Here is a 25,094-nt window from a genome sequence, read left to right as displayed (position 1 = left end):
TTGCTGCAGAGCTCAGGTTTAGTGTGGCTGGAGACCTTCGCATCTTGGATTTAACCTGACCCATTGCATGTTGGGCCTGTTTGCATTCCTCAAAAGTAGTTAGGTCAGGTCCAGGCAACCTTTACTCCACTAGTCAGAGAGGAGCTAGGTGTGTCTTGGGATCCTTTACAACAACAAGAGTACAGGGCTCTCTGTACAGTTCAGACTGTAAACCGTTGGTAGTGGCCTTGATCAGAAGGTCGAGAAAAGCCAAACTGTTTCCACCAATCTCTATGGTGAAACGTAGGAAAGCATTTCTGCTATTCATCCATCCAAGAAAATCCTGGCAGCTAGATCTTGAGCCCCGCCATATCACCAATATATCATCGATATATCGTTTCCAGGTTTTTATCTGGTCAATGTAGGGGTTGGACTCATTCAAGATGTGTTTTTGCTCGAAGGAATGTACATACAAATTCGCCAGGCTGGGGGCATAAACGCTCCCCATGCTGGTACCTGACACTTGCAAGTATGTCTTTCCCTCGAACTTGAGAAAGTTCTTTTTCATGGCCAAAGTTGCACAGGCCATAATAAAGTGGACCGGTGTGATAGTGTCCATCTCGTTAGTATCCAGCAGGGAATGGATGACTTCCAGGGTTTCGTCCTGCGGTATAGAGGTATAAAGGGCCTCCACATCGAATGAGACCAGAAGGTCGGTTGTGGCATCAAAGTCCCGATCTGGCAGTAGACGTAAAACGTCGGTGGTATCTTTCAAGTAAGTGGGCATCTTCTGGACCATTGGACGTAAGAAGTAGTCTACGAATGTCGACAATGGTTCCAGAATCGAACCAATGCCTGAAATAATCGGTCTTCCAGGCGGTGGGCGTTGTTCCTTAAGCACCTTCGGTAAAATATAAAAATAGGGTGTCACCAGATGTTCTGTGTTTAAGAACAAAGCCTCGGACTCAGTCACCCAGCCCTCAGCTAGAGCCTCCTCAGTCATGTTACGAATTGTTCCCTGTAGTTCCATAGTCGGATCATGATCCAACAGGCGGTATGATCTTCTATCGCTCAGTTGTCGCAAACACTCGACTCGATAGGTCTCTGTGTCAAGGAGGACAGTGGCCCCACCCTTGTCGGCCGGCTTAATAGTTATAGATTTGTCTGCAGATAATGATTTCAGAGCCTGATGTTCGGCTTTTGGGAGGTTGCAGAACATTCTATTGTCCTGTCTACACATTTCCTCTATGTCGCGTTCAATAGCTTGTTCAAAAGCCAACACATGGGCCGGCATAAGATGGGTAGGTGGATTAAACGTCGATTTTTGTTTCAAGCCTGTGTTAGTCACCTGCAGAGTCTAGTCGGGTTCGTCCTGGTACCTTGCCGATATGTGTTTACTAACTTCACCATGACTACGAGGCACCGCGACGGGACTGGTCACTGTATCGAGTGCTCAACCTATCACAGCACTCGGTACTTGGCCGGCATAGATTCGACCTATCGCGGAGCCCGTTTGTCTATCACGTGGGGTACTCGGCCTATCCTAGGCAGTCTAACTTAAACCCATTCCCGGCGAGCCGGCGCCACCTCCCCAGAAGGCACAGATGCCGCGTTGAAGTACCGACGGAGAGGTAGGGTTATTTTTGGTTATTTTTGATATTCTAGCGCACTAGTTTCAAGCGTGTAAGTGCCTTAGACACACTATTATATGATCACAGCTAGGCATGGGGGGCCTGTTCCACTTATGGTGTCGATAAAAGATTGGTAGAGCTATTACGACATTGCTCTTCCTAGTGATGCTATGATGTCGGGTGCTTTTCAGGCTCATTATACGATAAGCGTAATGTCCTTGAAGAACCGTTAAAGGCAGAACGATATCACTCTCCCCAGTGGGTTAAGTCCATACAAACGAGGAGGGTCACGTGATTTTGATAACAGACCTCAGCCATAGAAAAACATGCTGAGTTCATCCTTGCAGTTTCATATCATGAAGTGCAGTAGTAGAACGCTCTTGGGAGCAGTACCTTATAAATAGGCGTTTTTTACATGATGAACAGAAGGTAGTGATATTCACCATCTTCTAATCGGAGATTATTAAATTGAGCGAATTCCATGCTGTGTTATAATACGTTTGTGGTGAGTGATCTTTTTTGCATTTATTCACCTCAACAGAGCGGTGCTTCACTTATGTCCTGAGCCGCAGCCAGGTGGGGTGAGGTCTGCACATCTTACACATCGGATAAGATGTACTATATGAAATTTGAAAATCTTCAAGTTCTGTGTAAACTAGGAGACACTAGTACATACAGTGCAATCGGCCTCATTATTTCACAGGCCTTATTGATGATGAAGTTTACTCATTACAATGTAAACAAGGATGTTTGGAGACAGGTTGTGTGTGATATACTCATGCTGTTCTTTTAACTCTTTTAGTGAACAACCGAATTTGTAAGAAGATACGGAAGAGTACACCTAGGAGGTCCAGGTGACTTCTATACCAGTATCTGAGTTGTTTCACTTCTTTAGAACACTGTTTCTTTTTATTTTGTTCACATTGTGGTTTTGTGTGCAGTAGCAGTAGTCGTTTTGACAAGGTCCTGAAGAAAGCAAGGCCACATGGCCGTTATTTGCTGAAACATGTTGACCACGTTCCACTACTAGACAGTTTATAATTTTTCTCTGTCTTGGCTATTTTTAATGTTGGTATTGGAAGCTATATCCGATTAAAAATAGTTTTCTGCTTCCTAAACCAATTTTATCTACACTTTTTCCACATCATTTGGTATCACAGTTTCTTTGCACTGCACTTTAGTTTGTTACCCCATTAGCCACTCCACTCATATATATATATATAACCAACTACTCCTGACAAAAAAGTGACCCCACACTGCCCACAGGAGGGATCGTTTATCATCTATGAGGCCCTTTTCTGATTGTTATCAGGCAGTTTGTTGTGTGGGTCCCTGGAACCCCAAATGATGAAGGGTGGTTCCGAGTGGTGACTGATGGGTGTTCAAGACCATACACTTGGTTGGCTTATTCCTATTTTGTTAAGAAGAGTTGGGATATGGCAAGTGGTACTAATTCTCGGCCGTTATCCAAACATTCCATGTTATTATTTTGACCCTCTAGTACTCTTGTTGTTGTAAAGGTTTGGAAGGGCGTGTATCCAGAGCACGGTCATTAAACTAGCCCTAGGGTCCCCCATAATTGTAGTGTTAGAAGTGTCTTGGGATCCCCCACCCACAGGCTGGTGAACCCTACCAAGATGGACTCCCACCCAGCCTTCCTCAGAACACTGCTGGGCTTGTGAAAGGATACCACGTGGACGAACTTGCTGCACTTGTTATTTGTGACCTGTGTGAAAGGCCTGAGGAGGTTGGACCTTCCATTGAAATCCAATGACGGAATGTTCTCCAAGGATCATAAGACTAAAGGTCTAGGTGGCTCCAGCAACATAAAAAGCTGAAGAGGACAGGCATGCGAAGTATCCCAGCTGACCAGTGGTAACTGGGCCAAGACAAATTGCTACTATTAGTACCTTGGTGCCAGGTGCATGACTGATATGTATTTTCACATGTAGAGGCATTCAAAATTCATAAAGCTTGTTTGACATTTCTGCTTACAACCCGGCCTGATGCACTGACGTGGTTACTGCTAGTAAGCTTGGGCATAGTGGCCACTAATGTAGCCCTGACTGATGTGTTCTCTATCATAACACTATCTGGGGGCCCGATTCACAGAACTAAATTAAGACAAAATCCGAAACTTACTACCATTTAGAATTCACAGAAGGCACTTACTCGTTTTGGTATTCACAGAAGACACTTACTCATTTCGGTATTCACAGAAGTTAGGACTCCTAACTTTAGGACTCCTAAATGCCTTCTGTGAATACCGAAAGTCTTAAAATTAGGATTCTTTTCAGTTTAATAGTAGTAAAGTTAGGACTCCTAACTTTAGGACTCCTAAATGCCTTCTGTGAATACCGAAAGTCTTAAAATTAGGATTTTTGTCGTATTAAAGTTGAGAGAAATCCTAATTTTAAGACTTTCGGTATTCACAGAAGGCATTTAGGAGTCCTAAAGTTAGGAGTCCTAACTTTACTACTACTAAATTGAGAAAACTCCTAATTTTGAGACTATCGGTATTCACAGAAGGCATTTAGGAGTCCTAAAGTTAGGAGTCCTAACTTTACTGCTACTAAATTGAGAAAACTCCTAAGTTTAAGACTTTCGGTATTCACAGAAGGCATTTAGGAGTCCTAAAGTTAGGACTCCTAACTTCTGTGAATACCGAAATGAGTAAGTGCCTTCTGTGAATACCAAAATGAGTAAGTGCCTTCTGTGAATACCAAAATGAGTAAGTGCCTTCTGTGAATACCAAAATGGTAGTAAGTTTAGGATTTATCTTAAGTTAGTTCTGTGAATCGGGCCCAATATGAGTATCTTAAAATGAACTTCATCAAACATAAGTAGCTTTTATTAATGAAAAGGTTGGAAACCCCTTCAATAGACCGTATGTAGTGCAAAAACGCACTGTAACTTTAAGGCGATAGCAGATGCTATGTACCATCATGATTTGTACAGGCAGGTACCACAGTTCTTTTAAAGAACATCAGTGGCTGGCGGTAGTTCAGGCCCTGCAACCTAGCGATGCAGTGTACAAATTTGAGACCATTGGCATCCCCCCTAATGCAAACAATGTTCATCTATTGCCTGTTGCCAGTGGTACTTAGGGCCTAGTCTGGGAGGCCCTGAAGTCTTCTTCTATTGTGCATTACATAGTGCAAGTTATCTATTGGTGTAGGCGTGAGAACTGCTTCTGCATACATAATCTCTGGAATACAAAGACATACCATAAGGAAGTGATATGCAGTCAAACGCTGCTACACATGTCTACAAGCCAGGTTATGTAATTGTTAAGTCCAGAAATGTTTTCGAAGAGAGACTGCAGCTGTTCCCTACTAGTCGCAGCCAAAATGTGTGCACAGCAAATGTGAGGATTTCACTTAGATTGAGGTGCAAAACAGCACTTATAAAATACAGAAATTCACAGAAAACAAAGATTAAAGTAAATTATGAGTAGGTTTGCTCATAACTTCATAAAGTATGTTTAAAACATCTCCGAAATTCACTTAAAAACACATTTGCATTACAATTATCTATACAATTAAAAAAAACACTAAAATTCACAAGTTGTTGTTTTGTAAATGAAATGTAACTTTCACCCCTGCCATGCACTGTTTATGACCTCACGTATTACACCAGTAATGACATGTTGAAAGACATAATTGATAACATCACTAATGAAACCATTAATGACATCACTGATGACATTATTCAATTATACCAATTCTCAGCCATAAGCCATCTGCCCTGGAGTTTGTCTTTAGGCCAGTCCTGTCCCCAATCATCTCTGACCAACCACACCACAATGCACATAACCTTTGGTAACAAGTTGCAGAGAGAGCAGCTGTGGAATGAGTGCTTCTAATTGGCAGTTTGCACTAGGTAAAGTCTGCGTTTTTCTAACCTTTCTATTTTTGAAGCACTTTTTTAAACCTAAATCTTTTTGCTCACTTTGTGGCAGCCTATCTTATACTGTCAGCATTTCACCTTGATTAGTTTAACATCTAATTTTCATTTAAGGTGCGCGTTGTTTGTAGATTCCTGAAGGTGAAAGACAAAAAATATAGTTGCAAAATATTTTGAGGGTTTTTTTTAGCCCTCACACTCAACATCACAGTTCCCATAATTTTTTTTATTTGCTTCGACCGCTGCCTTCATCTGGTATGTTCAAGGCATCTGTGCAGTAGTGCTTTGCATACTCCTGCCATCTAGTGTTGGGTACGGATCTTTGCAAGTTGTTTTTCTCCCTAGTCATAAGGTAAGGTGACTTCTCCTTTCCTGTGATAGTGCGCATGGTCATTGACTCCATTGTTAGATAGATTTTTTCCTTGATCTGGTTCGTACGTGTATTGCTGCACTCCTGTTTGAAACCGTTCTTCGGGTTCCCCTCGACGTCCAATACTCTCTACCCTCTATGGTATTGTTTTGTATGCATTTCCCACTTCTACACGTATCGTTTTGGCAACGGAATCGACTTTTCGATCAGAAAGCTTTGTGGATGGCCTTCGGGCCTAACTGCGCCGAGTCAGCTCTCTGTCGATGAATCGGACTCTGTTTAAATTCTGTCCTCTGTGCCACGCGAAGTAGCCGTGCACCGAATCACACGAAGTGTGCAACTTGTGTTTGTCTTCTGAACACAAAGAAGAAGACAGTGAGGCTTTCAGATTGTTTCGATCAAAGGAAACTCTTGGCAATGGTCAGGCTCGACGTCGAGAGATGCAGCGTCAGAGCGTCGAAGATACGCTGGATATCTTCTGTCAAGATTCTGGCCAAGAAGACATTGAGGCATCAGCGACAGACTCAAGACTCATACTTGACGCTGAAGAACTGCTGCAGGGACAAGGTGATGTGAGTACCAAAGACCCCTTGTCCCCTCAAACTTCCCTGAAAAAACACAAAGCTTCTGCACCTCGTCTGCCTCCTGGCCAAGGTCGGCAACAAGACGACTTTTCCAATGCCCCGCCTCCGTGCACGGCCCACAAACAGTCAGTCAAGCCTTTCCGCTCGGTACTGAGTGGTCAAACGTCCTCCTTGTAACCGAAGCCTTCCGGTTCCAAACACAAGTCCGGCTTGGAACCGAAAATCCTCTGTGCTGACAGCCAAGCAACCTTCGGAGCCAAAACCTTCTGTGCCAAAAGGCAACTTACGCTGGCACCGAAGACTCCGGCACCGAAAACTTTGGTGCCGAAACAGAAAGCTATCCCTTTGGATCCGAATCTAGATATTATTCCATTAACACCAGATCCCAAGCAAAAGAAGCAATATATTAACCCTGAGACTGGCCGTATTTACACCAAACCGCCTAAAAAAAATAAGATTCCTGATGAGGACCCGTCTTACAAGAACTGTGGAAATGTGTAATATTTTATTTAGCATAAGCTATAGCCATTTTGGCTGTGGTGTCCATTTAGTTTCCATCGTAATTCTCCCGTCCTCTGCTGCTCTGCTTTTTACTGTGCTTGTGTTATCTATTTTAGTTAAACTTCCTGACTCAGCTAAAAGCAATGTATGTGCTGAGGGTTTGTAGCTGCCAGTGCACCTGTTAACTGTCAACCATTTACTGCTGCCATAAGCATTTCTGCTCCCCCTCACACTTTGCTGGCCAAGTGGTTATTCATCTGCCCTTGTTTGCTGATAACTATTTCTAAAACTTGTTCCTATTTCTGTTCACATGCTTACAGTGCAGAAAACTAGTATAAAAGGACAACGGTTTGTGAAGTCAGTGTACTACCTCCTGCATCACTTGAGAGTGCTGTGTAGATGTGGTCCCACGCATGAGTGCATCGGAGGCTGTTGGGGTCTTTCTTGGCGGGTGTTTCGTCGGCTCTGAGGCTGGTGTCGCTGCAGTTCCGGCAGGTGAAGGGGCCCTGTGTGCATTTTGGGGCGGCCTTGAAGCATGTGTGGCTCTGTTTGGAGTTGAGAGCATGCAGAGTGCTGGCGTCGTAGTGGCGGCGGTTGTCGTGGCAGGTGCAGGGGCCAGGGGTTCTGGCGTTGGGCAGGGAGAGGCGCAGATGGGCTTGTCTTAGGCGCACCTTCGGCCGGCATATATGGGGAGGTGGGAGGCGGGGGCAGCGAATGGGCAGTGGGCAGTCAGGGTGGCAGGACCGCAGGGGACGCAGCGGCGAGGGCGGTGAGAGACAACGAAGGTAACAGAAGGAAAAAGGGGCACAGAAACGAGGGAAAAATGAGTGGCACAGAGGGCAGAAGGGCACAAATAAACAAGTTGAACAGAGGGCAGAAGGGCACAAAAAAAAGTGGAACAGAAGGCAAAAGGGGCACAAAAACGAGGGAAAAGGAGTAACACCGAGGGCAGAAGGGTACAAAAAATGAGTGGAACAGAAGGCAGAAGGGCACAAAAAAACGAGGGAAAAACGAGTGGCACAGAGGGCAGAAGGGCACAAAAAAACGAGTGGAACAGAGGGCAGAAGGGCTCAAGAAACGAGTGGAACAGGAGGCAGAAGGGCACAAAAAACGAGGGAAAAACGAGTGGCACAGAGAACAGAAGGGCACAAAAAAGTGAGTGGAACAGAGGGCAGAAGGTCACCAAAAATGAGTGGAACAGAAGGCAAAAGAGGCACAAAAACGAAGGGCGCAGAAGGTAGACAGGCACAAAACGAGTGGAACAGAAGGCAAAAGGGGCACAAAAACGAGGGGAAAACGAGTGACACAGAAGGCAAAAAGGGCACAGCAATACCGGAAAAACGGGTGGCATAGAGGCAAATTACAGAATACAGAAATACAGGGGCAGCTAAGAACAGAAGGCAGAACGGGCAGAGAGGCGCGGGGGCAGCGAGGAGAACTGAAAGGGAAAACCGGGCAGGGACACGGGGGCAGCGAGGGGTACAGAAGGAAAGACCGGGCGGAGGGAGCACAGTGACAGCGAGGGGAAGAGAGGGAAGAAAAAGTGGCACGGACCACCTACAGGCAGCGGGGTAAGACAGACAACAGAAGTCACAGACACAACAATGAAAATACAGGCAATACAATAAAAGCAATAAAGCGTAGGATGAACAAACCTACCAATGGCCTACCACTGGCCACCAGGGATGAGGCACAGGTGGTAGCCTGCGGGTGGTGGAGGGCCTTGAACTTCCTCAGCAGCGGCAGATTGGGCATGGACACACAGGCGGTGCTGTGCGGAGGGGGAGCGACCTACCTGGTAGGGTCAAGGGTCGCTCCAAGTTCCAAAGGGTAGTTTACCAGTGCCAGTCACCCAGGCCGGACATCCTTGTGTGGTGTGTCACTTTCTGCTGTCCCTCAGCTTCCTTTCCTGTCCCTGTGTTCGAGGACCTCAGTTATTTATAAAGCAGAGCCAGCAGTTGTTACTTGCTGCCTTTACTGAGTTCACCTGGTGTGTACAATGCTCAACGTCCTGAGCTGATAACTGGACAAACTGGTCTCTAATATTCTAACCTCCAATCCTGCTTCTCTGCCACCACCTGGGGCTATGAAAGTAGTGAATGACTAACCTGAAGTCAGGGGCCGTCTTCAGGCCTCTGCACCACATCGCCTATCCTCCAAACAACATGAGATTTAGCATGGCTGCTATTACTAAAGGCATCTCAGAAGGCAGGGCAAAGCCTTCCTGTTACTACGCCTAAATAGCCACTCCATAGCACATGGCTAAAATAAAATAACATTGACAACCCCAATACAGCTTGGATTGTCGAGACCCATTGGCATTGCCAATGCTTGTTTTTGAGAGTAAGTGGAGCTAGTTTATTGTTGATGTTGGTAGTGGTTAGTGAGTACATCCGTTTCTGTAATCACTTTTGCTTCCTTTGTGATTACTTGCAGCCTTTCTATCAAGATACTTAGGTGAATGTGTTTTAAGTGTCTTTTCCACGTCCTGATGGAATGTGGTTGAGTTTTTAATAGAAGGCTTGTTGTGGATGTTGAGAATAAAATGGTGTGGTAATTCGTCTGATAGATAATGAGATAGTCAAAGACTTTGTTGAATTTGTTTAATTGCAGCTGTGCAAGGATCAGGCTCAGATGTTATTCTCTTTTGCATTAGGAAGTTAATTAACTGTGCGAAGTTATCCCGAACGTACAGTCTCCTGGCAAGGTTGTCATTTTCAGTTTTTCCAGACATTGTATTGTATTGTAATTGCATTTATATAGTGTTTACTACACCTGATGAGGCGTCAAGGCACTTTTACGGCGAGTAGCACGCTACTCCGGAACCCATAAAGGATTAAAAGTGAATTATTATAGTGAAAATATGAAAGTAATTTGAGTGGTGGATATGTTAGTCAGTTATTTGGATTGAGAAGGATAGTGGAGGGATAGAGATGGGAAAAGGTTTGCATTTATATAGCTCTTGCTACCCTGGTTGGGGTGTCAAAGTGCTTTTTCGGCGAGTAGCACGCTACTCTGGAACCCATACCGTGTTAGAGGTAAATTAGTATAGTGAAATAGTAAAGTAATGATGAAACTGCTTAAATAAATGTGATTGGCATAGTGTGAGAGCATATTTAAGATAAATTATTCAAGATGTTCCGAGAAGATGGGTTGTGTCTCGGGCGGTATATGATGTGGAAACACTAGGTCATATTGTGGTTTGGGTTGAAAGAGATCAATAGGAGTTTGGAAGAGGGAAATTTGAATGAGGCTGATTCTACACAGAACCAAAGCTTTTGTGAATTATGGTTAAACCTCCTCCATTGTTAATCAATCTATCTTTCTGATTAATGGAGTAAACGTCTGGTGCTGGGATGTCTAGAGGTGAGTTGGATGTAGGAGTGAACCATGATTCTGTGATAATATGTTATTTATTATCTTGTATACTATATTCTGTGATATATTGTTATCTTTTGTTTTTTGTGTTGTGTTTTTTGGTGTTGTTTTGAACTGTTTGTATTATGTTGTAGTGTGTGTTCATTGTGCTGTTTAATTGTATTGTTAACTTGTATTGTTGTTATGTTTTTGTATTAGTTTGCAGTTGTGTTGTTTGCTCTGTGTCATAAACAGAGTTACTGTGGTTCTGTATTATTGTTATAGGAAGAGTTTATGTTCAAGTAAAAAAAAACTACCAGTTCTTGGTCCTCCCTTTAATTGCAGGTAGGATGGTAGCACACCACATCCTCTCCATCATTGGCGTGGAGAGCTCAGCTGTATGTCTTTAAGAATTCCTTTATAAAGTGCATTCTCTGTGTTACATACCTTCGAAGTAAGTGCTCATTACCGGAATGTTGGGTGTGTCGTCAGTTGATTGTTTGGGGTGGGGTGTATTTATCTAGAATAAACCCTATACATAGCACAATGGGCGCGTTCGGGGGTATAAAAGTGTGAATGCTTTACTAAACATCTTTGAGTAAGTCAAGAGTGCAGATCCTAGGGAAGGGATGTAGTGAGGTACCGAGAAAAGGAAATGCATAATAATTTACACAGTGGATTGTGGTTGGTCCGGAACCTAGACTTTAAACTACATAAAGAACCTATAGAAATACAAGACTTCACATTCACGTGTGTGAGGGTAAAATAAATGGGATGGAAAGGACAGTCTGATGAAAAGACTGAAGGAGAGAGAGACATATTTAGCAAAAGAGGCACCTTGAGAAATGCAAATCTTTGTGTACTTTGCGACTTACCTGCTGGACACTGTGCATGTCTTGTGACTGCAGAAAGTTCTGGATCTTCTCCTGAAGCAGGGTCTCTTCTCCCTCCTTCTTGCTGACCTCCACCGTGAACACGTGGCTGCTTGCTGCATGTGCTTGTTTGTATGTAAAGGCCAGTGTGGGTGGCACCACAACGCCGACATTGTCGAGGAGCAGGCGTGTCACAAGTTTGTTGTGCAGGAGCTGAGACAGTGATTCAGATCCACCTGAAGGACATTCCAGTTTAGACGTCAGTGCCACCAGCCCTGGCAGGCACTCCTCATGGGAAGACCACGAGGCGGTATAAAAATAGGTGACGCGGCGTGGCGGATCAAAGTTGTCCAAGTAACTGCGTCCCCCAAGGTCAAATGTCACAGCTTTTTGTAGAAGGAGTGTGTTTTCACCTGCTTTCATCTTTGATGGAATTTTGGAAAGCCAGTTGGGTGAGAGACACAGCAGGATGCTACCTAGGAAAGGAAACAGAAGGAGAGAAGGGAGCAATGGATGAGTGGGGAGAAGGTCAGGAGACAAATAAATATGGACTGGAGATGCGTGGGGCGAAAATGTTTTGGGGAGATGGGGTAGGAGTGAATGAAGAAATCAAGCAAGAAAAGAGTATGGTCTGGAATGAATGTAGCAAGAAGTGGGGAGATGGGACAGAGAAGGGAGGAATAAAGGATAGAAAGTATAGGAAGAGATGTAGTCAGAAAAGGCAGATGGTCAGAGGAAAGACAAGACTGGAAGAGTAAGGGCGGTAAAATCAAAGGGCAGAAAAGAAGAGGTGAAAGAAGAGCCAAAGGGAAGTTATTAACGAAAGATTAATGATTAAAAGATTGTTACAGCTTCAGAATGAGTGCATGTTGCCTTTTTTAAACAGCTAGAACATTGTTCTCTGTTACTGCATTCTGCTTTTTATAGGTTAGCTCTGCAAAAGCTAGGAAAGGGGACCGTGAAATGTTACCCTGCAGAGATGCCTGTAAATCATTGATGTCTCTTACTTCCGATATTACCATTATACCTTTCTGCTAACCCATTGAGAATATGGTGGAATAAACAATGGTGTGGAGGTGTGGAAATCTACAGACAACTGAAGATGTTCTACCAGATAACAGCTGCAATGTATATCTTGTGCTTCCCTTACCTCTGACTGTCCTCACCTTCCAAGCAGATGCTGATTTGATTTATTCCGTGGAATAATTAACCTTTTAGATACTGTCCCTCGAGAATACTTTGTGTGTTGTGAGGTTTTATCTATTTCTCCAGCAATTGTTCGTTCATCGAGTCACATTCTTGAATCATCCCTGCCATCAAGCCAGAAGTCTTAATGTGATATTTTAAATCACGTAGTTCAAAAGGAATCAAACTTCAACCAATCAGGAGTTGTGAATCAGCACCCCGCCCCTCCAGGGCCACCGTACTTCAGATTTCTTACCACACATCGTGTGAATGTAGTATACTCGAGCTCTGGTCAGTTTTTCTGCTCAAAGCACGTTTTTTCTTCAATTTTAAGTCTATATGATGACTACGTGTAGCAAATCATCCTTCCTCACCTCTTGATGATTTTGTCTGACAGAAAATATGACAGATGCTCCTAAAAAGGCCACTTCAGTTGTTGTGGTTCCTTTATAAAATTAATACTACAATCTGAAGATACCCACAAAGATTGTATTTGCTATCTTAATCCCAGACCTAAGACCAAGGAATTTAAGATCTGTTGCACCTTCTCTACAAAGACTCCTAAAGACTGAGAAAGTACATTACTTGTTTGGCAACTAAAGATCAAAGCCAAGGAGGCACCATCATCAGGAGAAGAATGAGAAGGTATGGCAAAAACCTCTTAAAAAGGCACACAAAAGGGACCGTTCACCTAAACATTCTGCATGAGGGGAATTTTCTGGTAAACCGAACAGAAAAAAGCATAAGGCCACAGTGGTAACACCACCTAGATGTCATGGTTCTGCCCCAGACATTCTGTAATTTTCCAAAGGAAAACAAACTTTCCTCAGTCCTTCTAAATTTGCAATCTGAACCTCCCACTCCATCTCTGAAGGTTCGCTCTCTCGACTCGTCCAAGTAAAAATCAAAATGACCATAGTCAGATCCTTTGTTGGCAACACCATTGACGAAAACATCTTTGGCGAGACACACTAACAATAGCAGATTGACGATGGTCCCTAAACCTTCTGATGGGAACACCTTCAAAGGCAATCCAAACATCAGTCTTAAAGTCAGCAACAATAATGAAGCCTCTTTTGACATCACCATTAACATACTCATTGATGAGGCCACCCAAAGTCATATTAATATCTGAAAAGAGCATTCTTGTACCAGAACACACCCTCGCCCAGGAAAGTCTCGAAATGTTCACTGTGATTGGATAGATCAATTTTGCCTGGCTTACAGTACCACTCAACTTCACATCAAATATCAGGAGGACGATGATCAATATGTTTAGGATGAATACTCTTTTCCTGAGCAACCTGCATCCCAATCTTTGCAAGACCAATATAAATATGAGTCCTGTGAAGTGAGTTCCATTACCCAAAGGAGAAATTCAAGTACCCAGAACGTTAGTTAAAGACCTAGGCGTAATGATTGCAGACTACCATAAATGCTTCCCAGAGCAATCCACTCACCAAACTTCACCTAGATCTCAGCTTTCGACTCATCTATTTACACCTCGAACCCCGAACAAAATGCCTTCTCTGGGCAGACCTCTGCTCAGGAAACATTTCCAGATCCAGTATGACACCTGGGGATAATTCTACGGTAAGGAAATCTCGATCAGATTAGGATGAATATGTGGTAATATTATGTGCTCCATCTACTCTGCACACAGAAAATTCGCCTCCTGATGACATCGGAGAATTTAATGCATTGCTTGAGAGAGCATCGAAGAGATTTTACCCTACCTCTACCCATGAAACCACCAGAATGGACTTGAATGAACCAGCTCAGAAGTTGGTAATAGCAGGGGCACTCTGGTCATGGGTCTCATCTGTCCTGATTTCCTCCAATGTGCAGGAAGATTTTCAAGGTGGTGGTGTCCCGACTAGACACAAAACAAGCCCTGGCTTGTGCAAGTGCCCCGGTTCAGAGGGTATTGTTGGGATGGTGCTCCTGGGGCGTCTAGTATCTTGAAACTCGGAGGTGAGATGGGGCTGAACACCTAGAGCCATGAAGACCTCCTTCTGGCGTGATTCTCCCTTGGTGGGCCCAATGGCCAGCAACACTGTGAACCGGACAGATGCGGTCAGTGCCTTCAGATGCAGGGGGCGGCTCCTCCACCCCAAGGGAGATAATAACTGGTGGTCAAAGTGCTGGACAATCCTCCAAGTCTTGGGGAGGATGCAGAGCTGAAGGATGAGTTGGGTCTTTGAAATTATTAAGGAGCAAGCCGCAAGACAGGGTTTGGCACCGTTTCTTTGCAGGTCCTTGGTTCTCACTGTGTCATCTATTTTTTGTCCTTTCCAGTACCCAGGAAGTCGAATCTGTGAACCTGGTGTCAGAGGAACCCCTGAATACTCAATTTAGGGTTGTTTAGAGGAGTACAAGCTAGTAACAAATTGGCTACCTACCACTAGGGCGACAACACCACTTATATGACCACTTCCTGTGAGGAGTGGGCATAACGCTGACCCAGAAGTCCCTATGTAACCAAAAACAAGTGGTTGAAAACCTTCTCTGGCTGTTCACTTAAGGTAGCCCACCTAAGGGGTGTAGTGAGCCTGAGGGTGAAACACACGTCTTGAATAAATAATTTCCCACCTGCTCTGGTGCCAAATAGGCCCCAGTACAGGGATTGGTGCTCCCCAGGTCGGGGGGGAAGTGAGGGTTGCATGTCAAACACGATAGAGACTTTGCAGCCTCTGGCCTTGATATTCTAAATTGCTGGCCATCCTACTGGAGGAGGTAAGAACACCTTCTGCCGAGCAGTTGTTGTTCCTGGCCTCTGAGACCACAGGCTCTACCTCGCAGGGGGCTGGATATCCATATGTGGTGGCAGGCTGGAAGACACCTGTCAGCAAACATGCTATAAGGCTGGTGGGTTTACAGGGTTAACTTCTGAGTGCAGTTCCTAATAAATCAGATGCTGGCATCAGTACAGATGTAATAAGACATGGTGTTTGATTCCAAACACCCTTACTCCCAGTGAAGCCATTATGTAGCGGGGTAACTCGTAATGTCCAGTGCCCCCAGTACATGTCCTCCAGGGGCAGTTTCTGTTCTAGGGCGCTGGGGCCACGCCCCTCTACTTTTCAAAGTTATAATGCATTGCCTCGGTCTTGCAATACTAAAACTATCTGGCTGTCTGTCCCTGGTGCGGAGCATGAGCAGAATCAGGCAGTGAAAGTCAGCCCACGGCGCATGTCTGGGCTTACCTTTTCACAGCCCATGGGTGTTATAGCAGAAGGGGCTGCATCAAAGACGAGAATGCTGCAGAAGGTATATTGTGTTACAGGGCGATGGATTCTGAAGCTCTGCGTGATGCCGTCATCACCACACATTTTGTTCCAGTTTAAACTCCCGTTTTACCGTCCGTCTTCAATGTTTACTTTAAGACAGAGAACCTAGTTTTCCAGAAGTGGAAAGAGCCTGAAAAGTATGAACTAACATCATTCTGGAGAAGGAGAGAGGCGCAAGTGGAGCAGGAAGGCCGCTCAATTAAAGGAAGAGCTGGGTATCCCACAACAGTGGTTTTTCTAAAGAAGAACTAATAAGAGGACGCGAATATCTATACATGCGCCCAGGCAACAACCAAATTACAAGAGTATCCAGCCACGCATTGAGTTTTCTCTGAAACCCACACAATTGGGGTATCAGCTCTCTACTAATTAGAAACGGTGGCTCCCTTGACCTCTTAAAATAAACAGAGCGAAAACAGATTTTAAGGACTGTGCACTATCTACATGTGTTTGGGCAACCAGCTTATCGCATTGACCCATAAGAACGTGTCTCAAATCAACAGACACAGGAAGATAACCTCAAATTGGTTTCTGAGGGTGAACAATAATTTCAACCTTTTTAAAAGAACACTGTCCTGATGAAGGTGTTATTAGAAAACCGAAACGCTGCGTCGACAACTTTGTATTTTTAACTGTTCTTGATGTGAACTGACACATTTTAAAACTTTTTTAACTTTATTATATGGCACTTTATTTGTGTACAAGAGTATTGTTTTATATTGATTAAATTGTACAATTTTCCAAATATTCTTTTATATTGTCTTGATTTTAATATTCATCCTTTTTTTGTTGTGATTTATTAGCAATGTGGTTATGGCATATATGGGTTTGTTAGTTCATACTTTTCAGGCTCTTTCTACTTCTGGAAAACTAGGGACTCTCTTCCTTTCCCAGTCATAGCTCCTTGTCCCAATATCGGAGTCTAAAGGAGACCTCCTTGTTTTTTTGATAATTACTTTAAGACAGAGCCTGCCCAGCAACTTAGGGGCAGATTTTCCCATGTGACGCAAAAGTGGCGCAAGGGGCTTGTAAATCTGTCATTAGTGTCTTTGCACTGATGGAGCCAATGGAGAGGGTATATCATTGATATAAATGAATGTATTTAACGTAGGCAAAACATTTGTTAGGATGAATTGTCCATTATTCCGCACACATGCTCCATGCTGAGTGCAGCCTGTCGATTTACAAGATGAGCGTTAGCTCCTCGGAAGCAACAACGTATGTAGACTGGAGGTAAATATGTTCACAGTGAGGTGTCTTAATTTAATACCTTACATTCACAGGACAGCCTGAGTGTCATATCTCGAAGGGAGACTCCCTTTATCTTGCAGTTTTTCTTAACTTTCTAATATGGGGCCTGGCTCTTTATACTCTGCCTGCTTGCCTTTACTTTATCTTACTTAAGCGTATAGTGCCCTTTCCTTGGCCATTTACCGAGCAGTGTTTGTATTATGTATTACCTTTTCCATGAAATGTGTTCAACTGTACTTGTGAGTGTCTGTGTGTTTGTATGATTGCATGCGTGCACACATGCGTGAGTGTGCCTGGATTGTTTTTCATGCTGCTGCTTGCACCATATTCAAAGCCCCCCACATACTGCTGGGAACTGGTGAAAACTACGAAGACACCAGAGCAGCTACCGCCATGAGCCGCATCCTGGCCTTGCCAGTAAATATACCATGTTCCGGATGTATGCAACAATCACAAGAGGTTTGCTGCTTGAGTATGCAGGCCAAAATAATATTTTCTGTAATTGTTTGTTTACCACATAATTCCATCCTGCAGCACTAAGTCACAAGTAAACACGTGGGGGCATATTATCAAGCCTGGGCGATAAAATTATCGCCGCTTTATCGGCAGAAAACTGCAGATAAAGCGGCGATAATGGGCTTGATAATATGCTCAATGGAATTCCAATCGAAGCCCATGTTGATGTCTTCACATCTAACATGGGCTTCGATTCTGAATTCCATAGAGCATATTATCAAGCCCATTATCGCCGCTTTATCGGCAGTTTTCTGCCGATAAAGCGGAGATAATTTTATTGCCCAGGCTTGATAATATGCCCCTTGGTATGTACTTTTACATTTTACATAGGACTTTTAGGAACTCAAGGGTGTTTTGGCAGATCTTTTTATTGCAGTTAAAACTGTATATATTTTTATCTACTTTAGTCTTTATTTCTCTATCCGAATTATTGTGAATATAAGATCCAATGAACCCTTTGAGATTCTGACCTACCAACTGCTGTTCAGAAACAAATCGCAGCAGATGGTGCATAGCTCACTGAGCAATCTCATTGGTTTTGAGCTCATTGATTACCAACCTGAAGGAGGAAATTGAATTATTTTAAAAACAAATCAGGCACCAATTGGACTAACTTTTGATCCCTAAGACCACCGGCCATAATTTATTTCAGCTTGATGATTTGTGTTTCAAGCAAAGTACTACAGAAAGGCAATTTCTTATCACCCAATTAATCAGAGGATTGCCCCTTAGGCCTACCAGGTGGGAGCTGTTTATCCAGTCATTTCATTATTTGCATTGTTTTCTACTACAAATGTAGAGATACAATGAGCACGATGCAAAGAAAAATAGGACAAGATAATATATTTATTACTTTGATGGGTCAGTTTCAGATGCACACAGCGTTCTCCAGCCCCCAGCATTTGATAATAAACAATGATGGGGTACACTAGCCAAACAGCTCGACAGTATGGAGATATAGCACTGAATAAAATGTATAAAGAGATGATTCTTTGCAAAGACATGTGTACACTGAACATGTCTGTGGTATGCATATGTATATTTATGTAGATTTAAAAGTATGCGTTTATTTAGGCATGGAAGTATGTGCATATCCATGCCTTTTTGTATATGTAAAAATTTGCATTTTGTTATGCAGACATGTACCTACCATTTACACATGTAAGTGTGAATGTATTTGTACACGCATAAATGAATCCCTACAGGTATCTCTATACATGTGCATGGATTTCCTGAATCATCATGCATAAATCAGAATTGATTCATAGTAAAAACTAAACACTTCTGCTGCAGTTATCAGCAACCATGCAGTTAATCCTTGAGTATTGTTTGAGTATTTACTGGAAAAGATACCATTTTACCCTGCGTTTTTACAAAAAGATGTTTGGGTTTGTATCCAGCAAGCACTCCTTGATCAGTTTGAGCTAACAGTGACATGCTGGACACTTTACGCCTCACCACTTTCAAATTTCAACAGCTGCCACTGATATCCTCAAAATGTCCTCCTAAACAATTGCAATGTCTAGCAATGGAACAAGGCATCACAGGGTCATACCATCCCATGCATATGTGCCCTCACATGTAATATAATACACCCTGGCACAAGGCTCCACATACCTACTGTATGGGGTGACTTACATATAGTACATACAGTGTACATGGGAAGTGGGCAATGTTGTGTTTTCAAAATGGCTTGCACCATTTCACGTATTCTCCATTGGCAGTCTGCATGTAGTTTCCATGGGGTTCCCTTTAAGTGGCATAATACATGCTTTGGCCCTTAGGGACCCTCTTTAGTACCCATGCCCTGGGTACTTTTTGCCATCCTCTTATGAGGGTGCTAATGTCATTGTCAATTGGGTTACAATTAACATGTGTGTAGTTTTTAGGGAATGGTCACTGGCAATGGGGCCTGGTTAGCAGAGACCCTGTGCACTTCCAATCAATAGCATCAGTACCGGAGGGCAAAAAGTGGAGTCTAAGTCTAAAAGAGGCTTTTTCCTACACACTCTCCACACCCAAATGAGAGGGGATGAGTCTAACCTTTCCCAAGGGAGTCTTCATTGTCTAAGTGCAAAATCTGTAAAGGCCATATGCATTGGCATGGTCAGTCCTAGGTTTGTGTACCACTATAAAGTCCATTCCTTGTAGGGAGATGGACCACCTCAACAGTTTGGGGTGTTCACCTTTAATCAACATTGAACACAGGAATGGTCTGTTTGAATAAGGAAGTGAGTACCAAAGAGGTATGGTTTCAGGTTTTAAGTGGCAAGACCACAGCAAAGGTATCCCTCTCTGTGACAATCCAGCGCTGTTCTTTGAAGAGTAACCTCCTGCTAATAAAAGCAAGAGGCTGGTTCTGGCTTTCATTGTTGGTCTTAGATAGTACTGCCACTATCCCATGCTCAGAAGCATCAGCCTGCACAATGACCTGCTTAGAGTAGTCTGGGGCTTTGAGTATGGGTGCTGAACACATTGCTTCTTTCAGAGTGTCAAAAGCCTTTTAACAGCTGACTGTCCAGTAAAACGTCTTTGGTTGCTTCTTATAGGTCAATTCTGTGAGGGGTTCCACAATAGTACCTTACCCCTTCACGAACATTCTGTAGTACCCGGTCAAACCAAGGAATGCTCTCATTTGGATCTAGGTTGTTGGAGCCAACCAGTCCATAATAGTCTGGATTGCAACGGTTGAACTTGGCCTCCATCTACAAGGTGGCCCAAGTATACAACTGATCCCTGCCCTATCGGGCACTTACTGGCCTTGATAGTGCAACAAGACTGAATCCTGCCAAGTGGAACTATAGACAGCAATATTGTCTAGATATGCTGCACTAAAGGACTCTAGCCCAGCCAAGACTTTGTTCACAAACCTCTGGGGATGGTTGGGTTGCAGGGTCATACTTTAGGTCAAATGTCATCACAGTAAACTGGTAATGCCCATCTGGGGTCAAGAATGCTGACTATTCTTTGGCTCCATGGGTGAGGCCAAATTACCGGTACCCTGATTTTAAGTCAAAGGTACTAAGAAAATTTGCAACACCCAAACTTTCAACAAGCTTGTCTGCCCTTGGATTAGGGTGAGCATTAGGTTCTGTGACTGCATTGAGATACCTGTAGTCCACACAAAACCTCAGCTCTGGTGTACCTCCCTTGGAATGAGGTTTGAGGACTAAGACCACTGGGCTGGCCCAGGGACTTTCAGAGAGTTCAGTTACTCTTTACTCCAGCATCTTGCTGACCTCTGCTCTAATGCTTTTCTTAACTTGTTCAGATTGCCTGTAAAGTTTCTTTTTGGCAGGATGGCAGTCCCCACTGCCCACATCAAGTATGCACCAGGTTGTCTGACCAGGGGTTAGGGAAAAGAGCTCAGCATAGTGCTCCTTGCCTGTGGTCAGTATGCTGTTGGGCAGTGAGGGTGTCTAACAAGACTACTCCCTCCACAGACCCCTCTTTGGGGTTGCTCGGGAGGAGCTTGGAGAGAGGTGCACGCTCTTCTTCCTACCCCTCATTAGTGACCATTAGCATAGTCATATCAGCCCTGGGAGTGCCTTCTGGGAGTGCTAAAGGTCCACCAGGTAGGTGACCTCCCATTTTCTTTCAAGGATAGGTTAGGGTTCACGCCATTTATCCTTGGGGGCTCAAGGTGCCACAGGATCCAATACCCATACCTTTTGCCCTGGTTGAAATTCAACTAGTTCAGCCTTTTGGCCAAACCATTGCTTTTGGAACACATGGAAGGCCTCAAGATTGTTGTTCGCATTTCCATGTACCCACCCATCCTTGAATGAAGGCCAAGTACATAATCCACTATGTCCAGTTTAGGCTCTTTGAGCGGCTTCTCCCAGCTTTCCCTCACCAGACTCAGAGTACCCTTAACAGGATGACCAAACAGAAGCACAAAGGGACTAAACCACTCCTTTCTGTGGCACCTCTGTACGCAAAAAGCTGGCATGCTAACAGGACACCCCATCTCCCTCTGAGCTCGTCAGGGAATCCCATAATCATACTTTTTATGGTCTTCTTAAACCTTTCAAGTTGTTTGTGGATGATATGGTGTGGTGAACTTATAAGTCACCCCAAACTCAGTCCACACAGCACGTAAGCAGATATAAAGATTGTACATCTGTCTGAAACGACCTCCTTAGGGAATCCCACTCTAGTGAAGATTCTTAAGGGGCCCTAACAACTGCAGGGGCAGTGACAGTACTAAGGGGAATGGCCTCAGGACACATGGTGGGATGATATATTAACACCAGAACAAACCTGTTGCCTGAAGCTATTTGAGGGACTTAACAATTTCAAAGAGAACTCTAACCACTGGAAGTGGAATTAAAGGGGCCATTGGGTTGCCCCCTGTATTTCCACTTGCATGACAGGTCACATAGTTGTTACAGAACTCCTTCACTTTCTGGGACATGTTTGGCCAGTAGAAGTAGGTTACCTACCTACTCCAAGTTTTGGTCTGGTCAGGATGCCCAGCTAGGGGAAGGTCATAGGCAAAAGTGAATAGAAGCTCTCTGAACATTTGAGGCACTACCACTCTCCTAGTGAGACCAGGTTTTGTGTACAGGAGTCACTCCTCCCAATAGGACCTGTGGGAACTACTGACATCTCTTTCCCGTGCAGCAGCTGGCTTTCTCAGTCTCTCAAGAGTGGGGCATGTTTGTTGTCCCTGGCATAGATCTTCCCTAAAGGGTCCCTCTGGACCTAGGAGCTCTGACGTGTAATGCCCACGTTCCTCAGGTTCAGCTCCCCCAAGGGCTAATAGGTCTTCTCCCTGGTTTCCCACTCTTCCTGCCTTTTCTCTTGGAGGCTTCTTGGGCCATTATTCCACTCTCCAATGCCTCTTTTTCACCCTGAGCTTTGCTCTTGCTTTTACACAACCCCACTCAGGTATTCCCAGCATGGCTGCATGGGTTCTCATATCTACCTCTGCTCATGCCGTGGTCTCCAGATCATTCCCTAGAAGACATTCAACTGGCATGCCAGAGGACACAAACACCTTCTTATGGCCAGTAACCCCTCCCCATTCCAAGTCAACCATTGCCATGGGGTGAACCTTGATAAAATTGCCAGCATTGTAAACTGGATATGTCTGGCCAGTGAAGCACTGTTCTGATATGTTTTTCAGTCACCCGTGTGACCCTTGCACCTGTATCTCTCTGTGAATCCACCTCAATCCCATTACTAAGTGGCTTCTGTCGGTACTTCTCCAGGTTACTTGGCCAGACCACTCGGGTAGCCATATCCACCTTACCCTCAGAGACTAAGATAGTACAGTGTTCTCTCTGACTTGGCCAGGGCACACCGGGAATCTCAACTGGAGACTAGCAACCTCTTAGGGTGCTGCAATAGGGGTAGCCCATTTGGGAATGGTATAGTTCCCAGTTTGGTGTCCATTCTGCTTACAGAGATGGCAGCAAGCCTGAACAGGTTGTTGTGGACCTTTAGAAGACTCCTTGGGGTTTTTCCCTTTGAGTCCCACCACTTTTACCTTGGGAGGGGGAAGTAACTCCTTCCCTTTGGTCACCTCCACAGTGGGTCTTTCTGGACACCCTTGTTTTGACACTGTGGTCTGCCTTCTTCCCCAACTCCTGAAGAGAGCCTAACCATAAGGTCACTAGGTACTGATGCAGTTTCTCAGATGTGCAGTTACTCAACAGATGCTCCTTCATCACCAAATTGTAGAGACTTTTATAATCTTGCACCTTACTGCCCTTCAACCAGCCACTTAGTGTCTTGACTAAGAAGTCAACAAAATCTACCCATAATTGACTCAAGGATTTTATGAGTCTCCCTGAACTTGACCCTGTACTCTTAAGTTGTGAGGCCAAACCCCTAAATTAGGTCATATGACTCAGCTTCTTCCTCATAAAATGTCAGGAGTCTATCCCTGCATTTTCCTGAAAACATTTGCCATAGTAAACAGCCCTAGTGTCTCTGGTGTAGCTTTGTGGTCTCTCCAGCCCTCTTAAAGGCTGTAAACCATTTTGTGGTGGCATCACCCTCAACATATTTAGGGACTGTCACTTTTGGGCTTTTGGGATCAAAAGTTTCATCCTTATCCCTAGTTATTTAGTTGCTGCCACCATCTAATGCTGCTAGACCTATGTGTTAGAAGGCAGAATATTGGTAGGGGTAAGTATGCTCCTTCCACTAGCAATAAGGACATCACCCAATATAGGGTACAGACAAGGTCCCAATAAATTATTCCCTTGGTAGCTGGCAACAAGCAGGCAGGCTTAAATTAGGAACCAGGCATCTAAAACACAAATAAATTAAATATTTTTATTTTTAAAATTACAGCGAAATGACAAAAATCCAATGTAGGGAAATGGAAATATGATTTTTTTAATGAATTAACAAATGAGATGGTGTAGGGTAGCTCTGTTAACTGGTTGCTTTCAGGGCGTCCACACTCGGTGCAGTGGCTAAGGATCCGACGATGAAGCATGCCACTGGTGGTACTATTGGATGAGGATCCTACTAATATATCCATGTGATGCAAGGGTCGCACCGATTCACCTTTCCACTTTGATATATATTGAGACTAGTTAATTTGACCTCTTAAAATGTTAGGAGTTCATCAGTTGTGAGGCTTATCCTCTTTTGTGTACTAATTACAACGTTGAAGGGAGGCTGAGTGTTTCTGCAACTTATCTTCTCACTCCTTGTTTTTCTACATGCTAAATTGCTAGCCATCCTGCTGAAGGTGGTAAGAACACCTTCAGCCGAGTAGGCATTGTTCCTGGCGTCTGAGAGCGTGGGTTCTCCTTCGCAGGGGGCCATAAATCCATCTGCGGTGACAGGCTGGAATATACCAGTCAGCCAAAACCCTTAGAGACTAGTAGGGCTCCCTCCGACTGAAGGTCCCAATAAACTGATACTGGCATCAGTACAGATTGAAGGTGATACCAAACACCCTTATTCACAGTGAAGCCATTATAGAGCTGATTAATTCGTAATGACCAGTGTCCAGTACATGTCCTCAAATTGGCTGCCTGAACACTTGCAATATCTAGGAATGGAACAAGGCATTGCAGGGGCATACTGGCTCTCACATGTAATATAATGCACCCTGCCTTAGGGCTCTAAAGGCCTGCTGTATGGGTGACTTACATATAGTACATGCACTGCACACGGGCATTGCATTCAAGAGTGGACCATGTTGTGTTTACAAAATGGCTTGTGCTATTTCACGCATTGGGGTTCAGTGGCAATATATCAAAACTACAAATATTGTGGTGTATAAATAATGTGTCTAAAATACGGAGCACAAAAATAACCTTGTCCTATACTTATAAGGTAAATAACAAAAACAGCTAAGAAAAAATATATAATTGTACACTAATATCGAAGACAAAAATATTGTTTTTTAACATATACATAGTTAGAAATGGCAAATATTAAATATATCAACATTTAACAGTAATATAATGTAAATTAAAGATATTTAAATAATTAGAAAATATATATTAATGTTATATTTATTTTAAACAAAGCACACATATATATGAATATATATATATTTATATATCTACATATTTATATATATAAATACGAATATATATATATTTATATATCTACATATTTATATATATATATATATATATATATATATATATATATATATATATATATATATATATCTC

The 25,094-nt window shown here is 43.6% G+C and overlaps 1 protein-coding gene across 3 annotated transcripts in view; it reads right to left on the bottom strand.

The window, feature by feature from the left end:
- Window positions 1-25,094, bottom strand: part of LOC144768336 (carnosine synthase 1-like) — a 557,293-nt gene that overhangs the window by 352,716 nt on the left and 179,483 nt on the right. For all 3 annotated transcript variants that reach the window (XM_078651937.1, XM_078651927.1, XM_078651919.1), the window contains exon 5: window positions 11,204-11,676. In XM_078651937.1, the coding sequence (XP_078508063.1) occupies window positions 11,204-11,676 (473 nt within the window). The remainder of the gene's footprint in view (window positions 1-11,203; window positions 11,677-25,094) is intronic.

This window comes from Lissotriton helveticus, chromosome 1_1 (assembly GCF_964261635.1).
Source record: "Lissotriton helveticus chromosome 1_1, aLisHel1.1, whole genome shotgun sequence".
NCBI lineage: Eukaryota > Metazoa > Chordata > Amphibia > Caudata > Salamandridae > Lissotriton > Lissotriton helveticus.
Note: the sequence above shows the minus strand (reverse complement) of the source record. Positions and strands in the feature narration are given on the sequence as shown.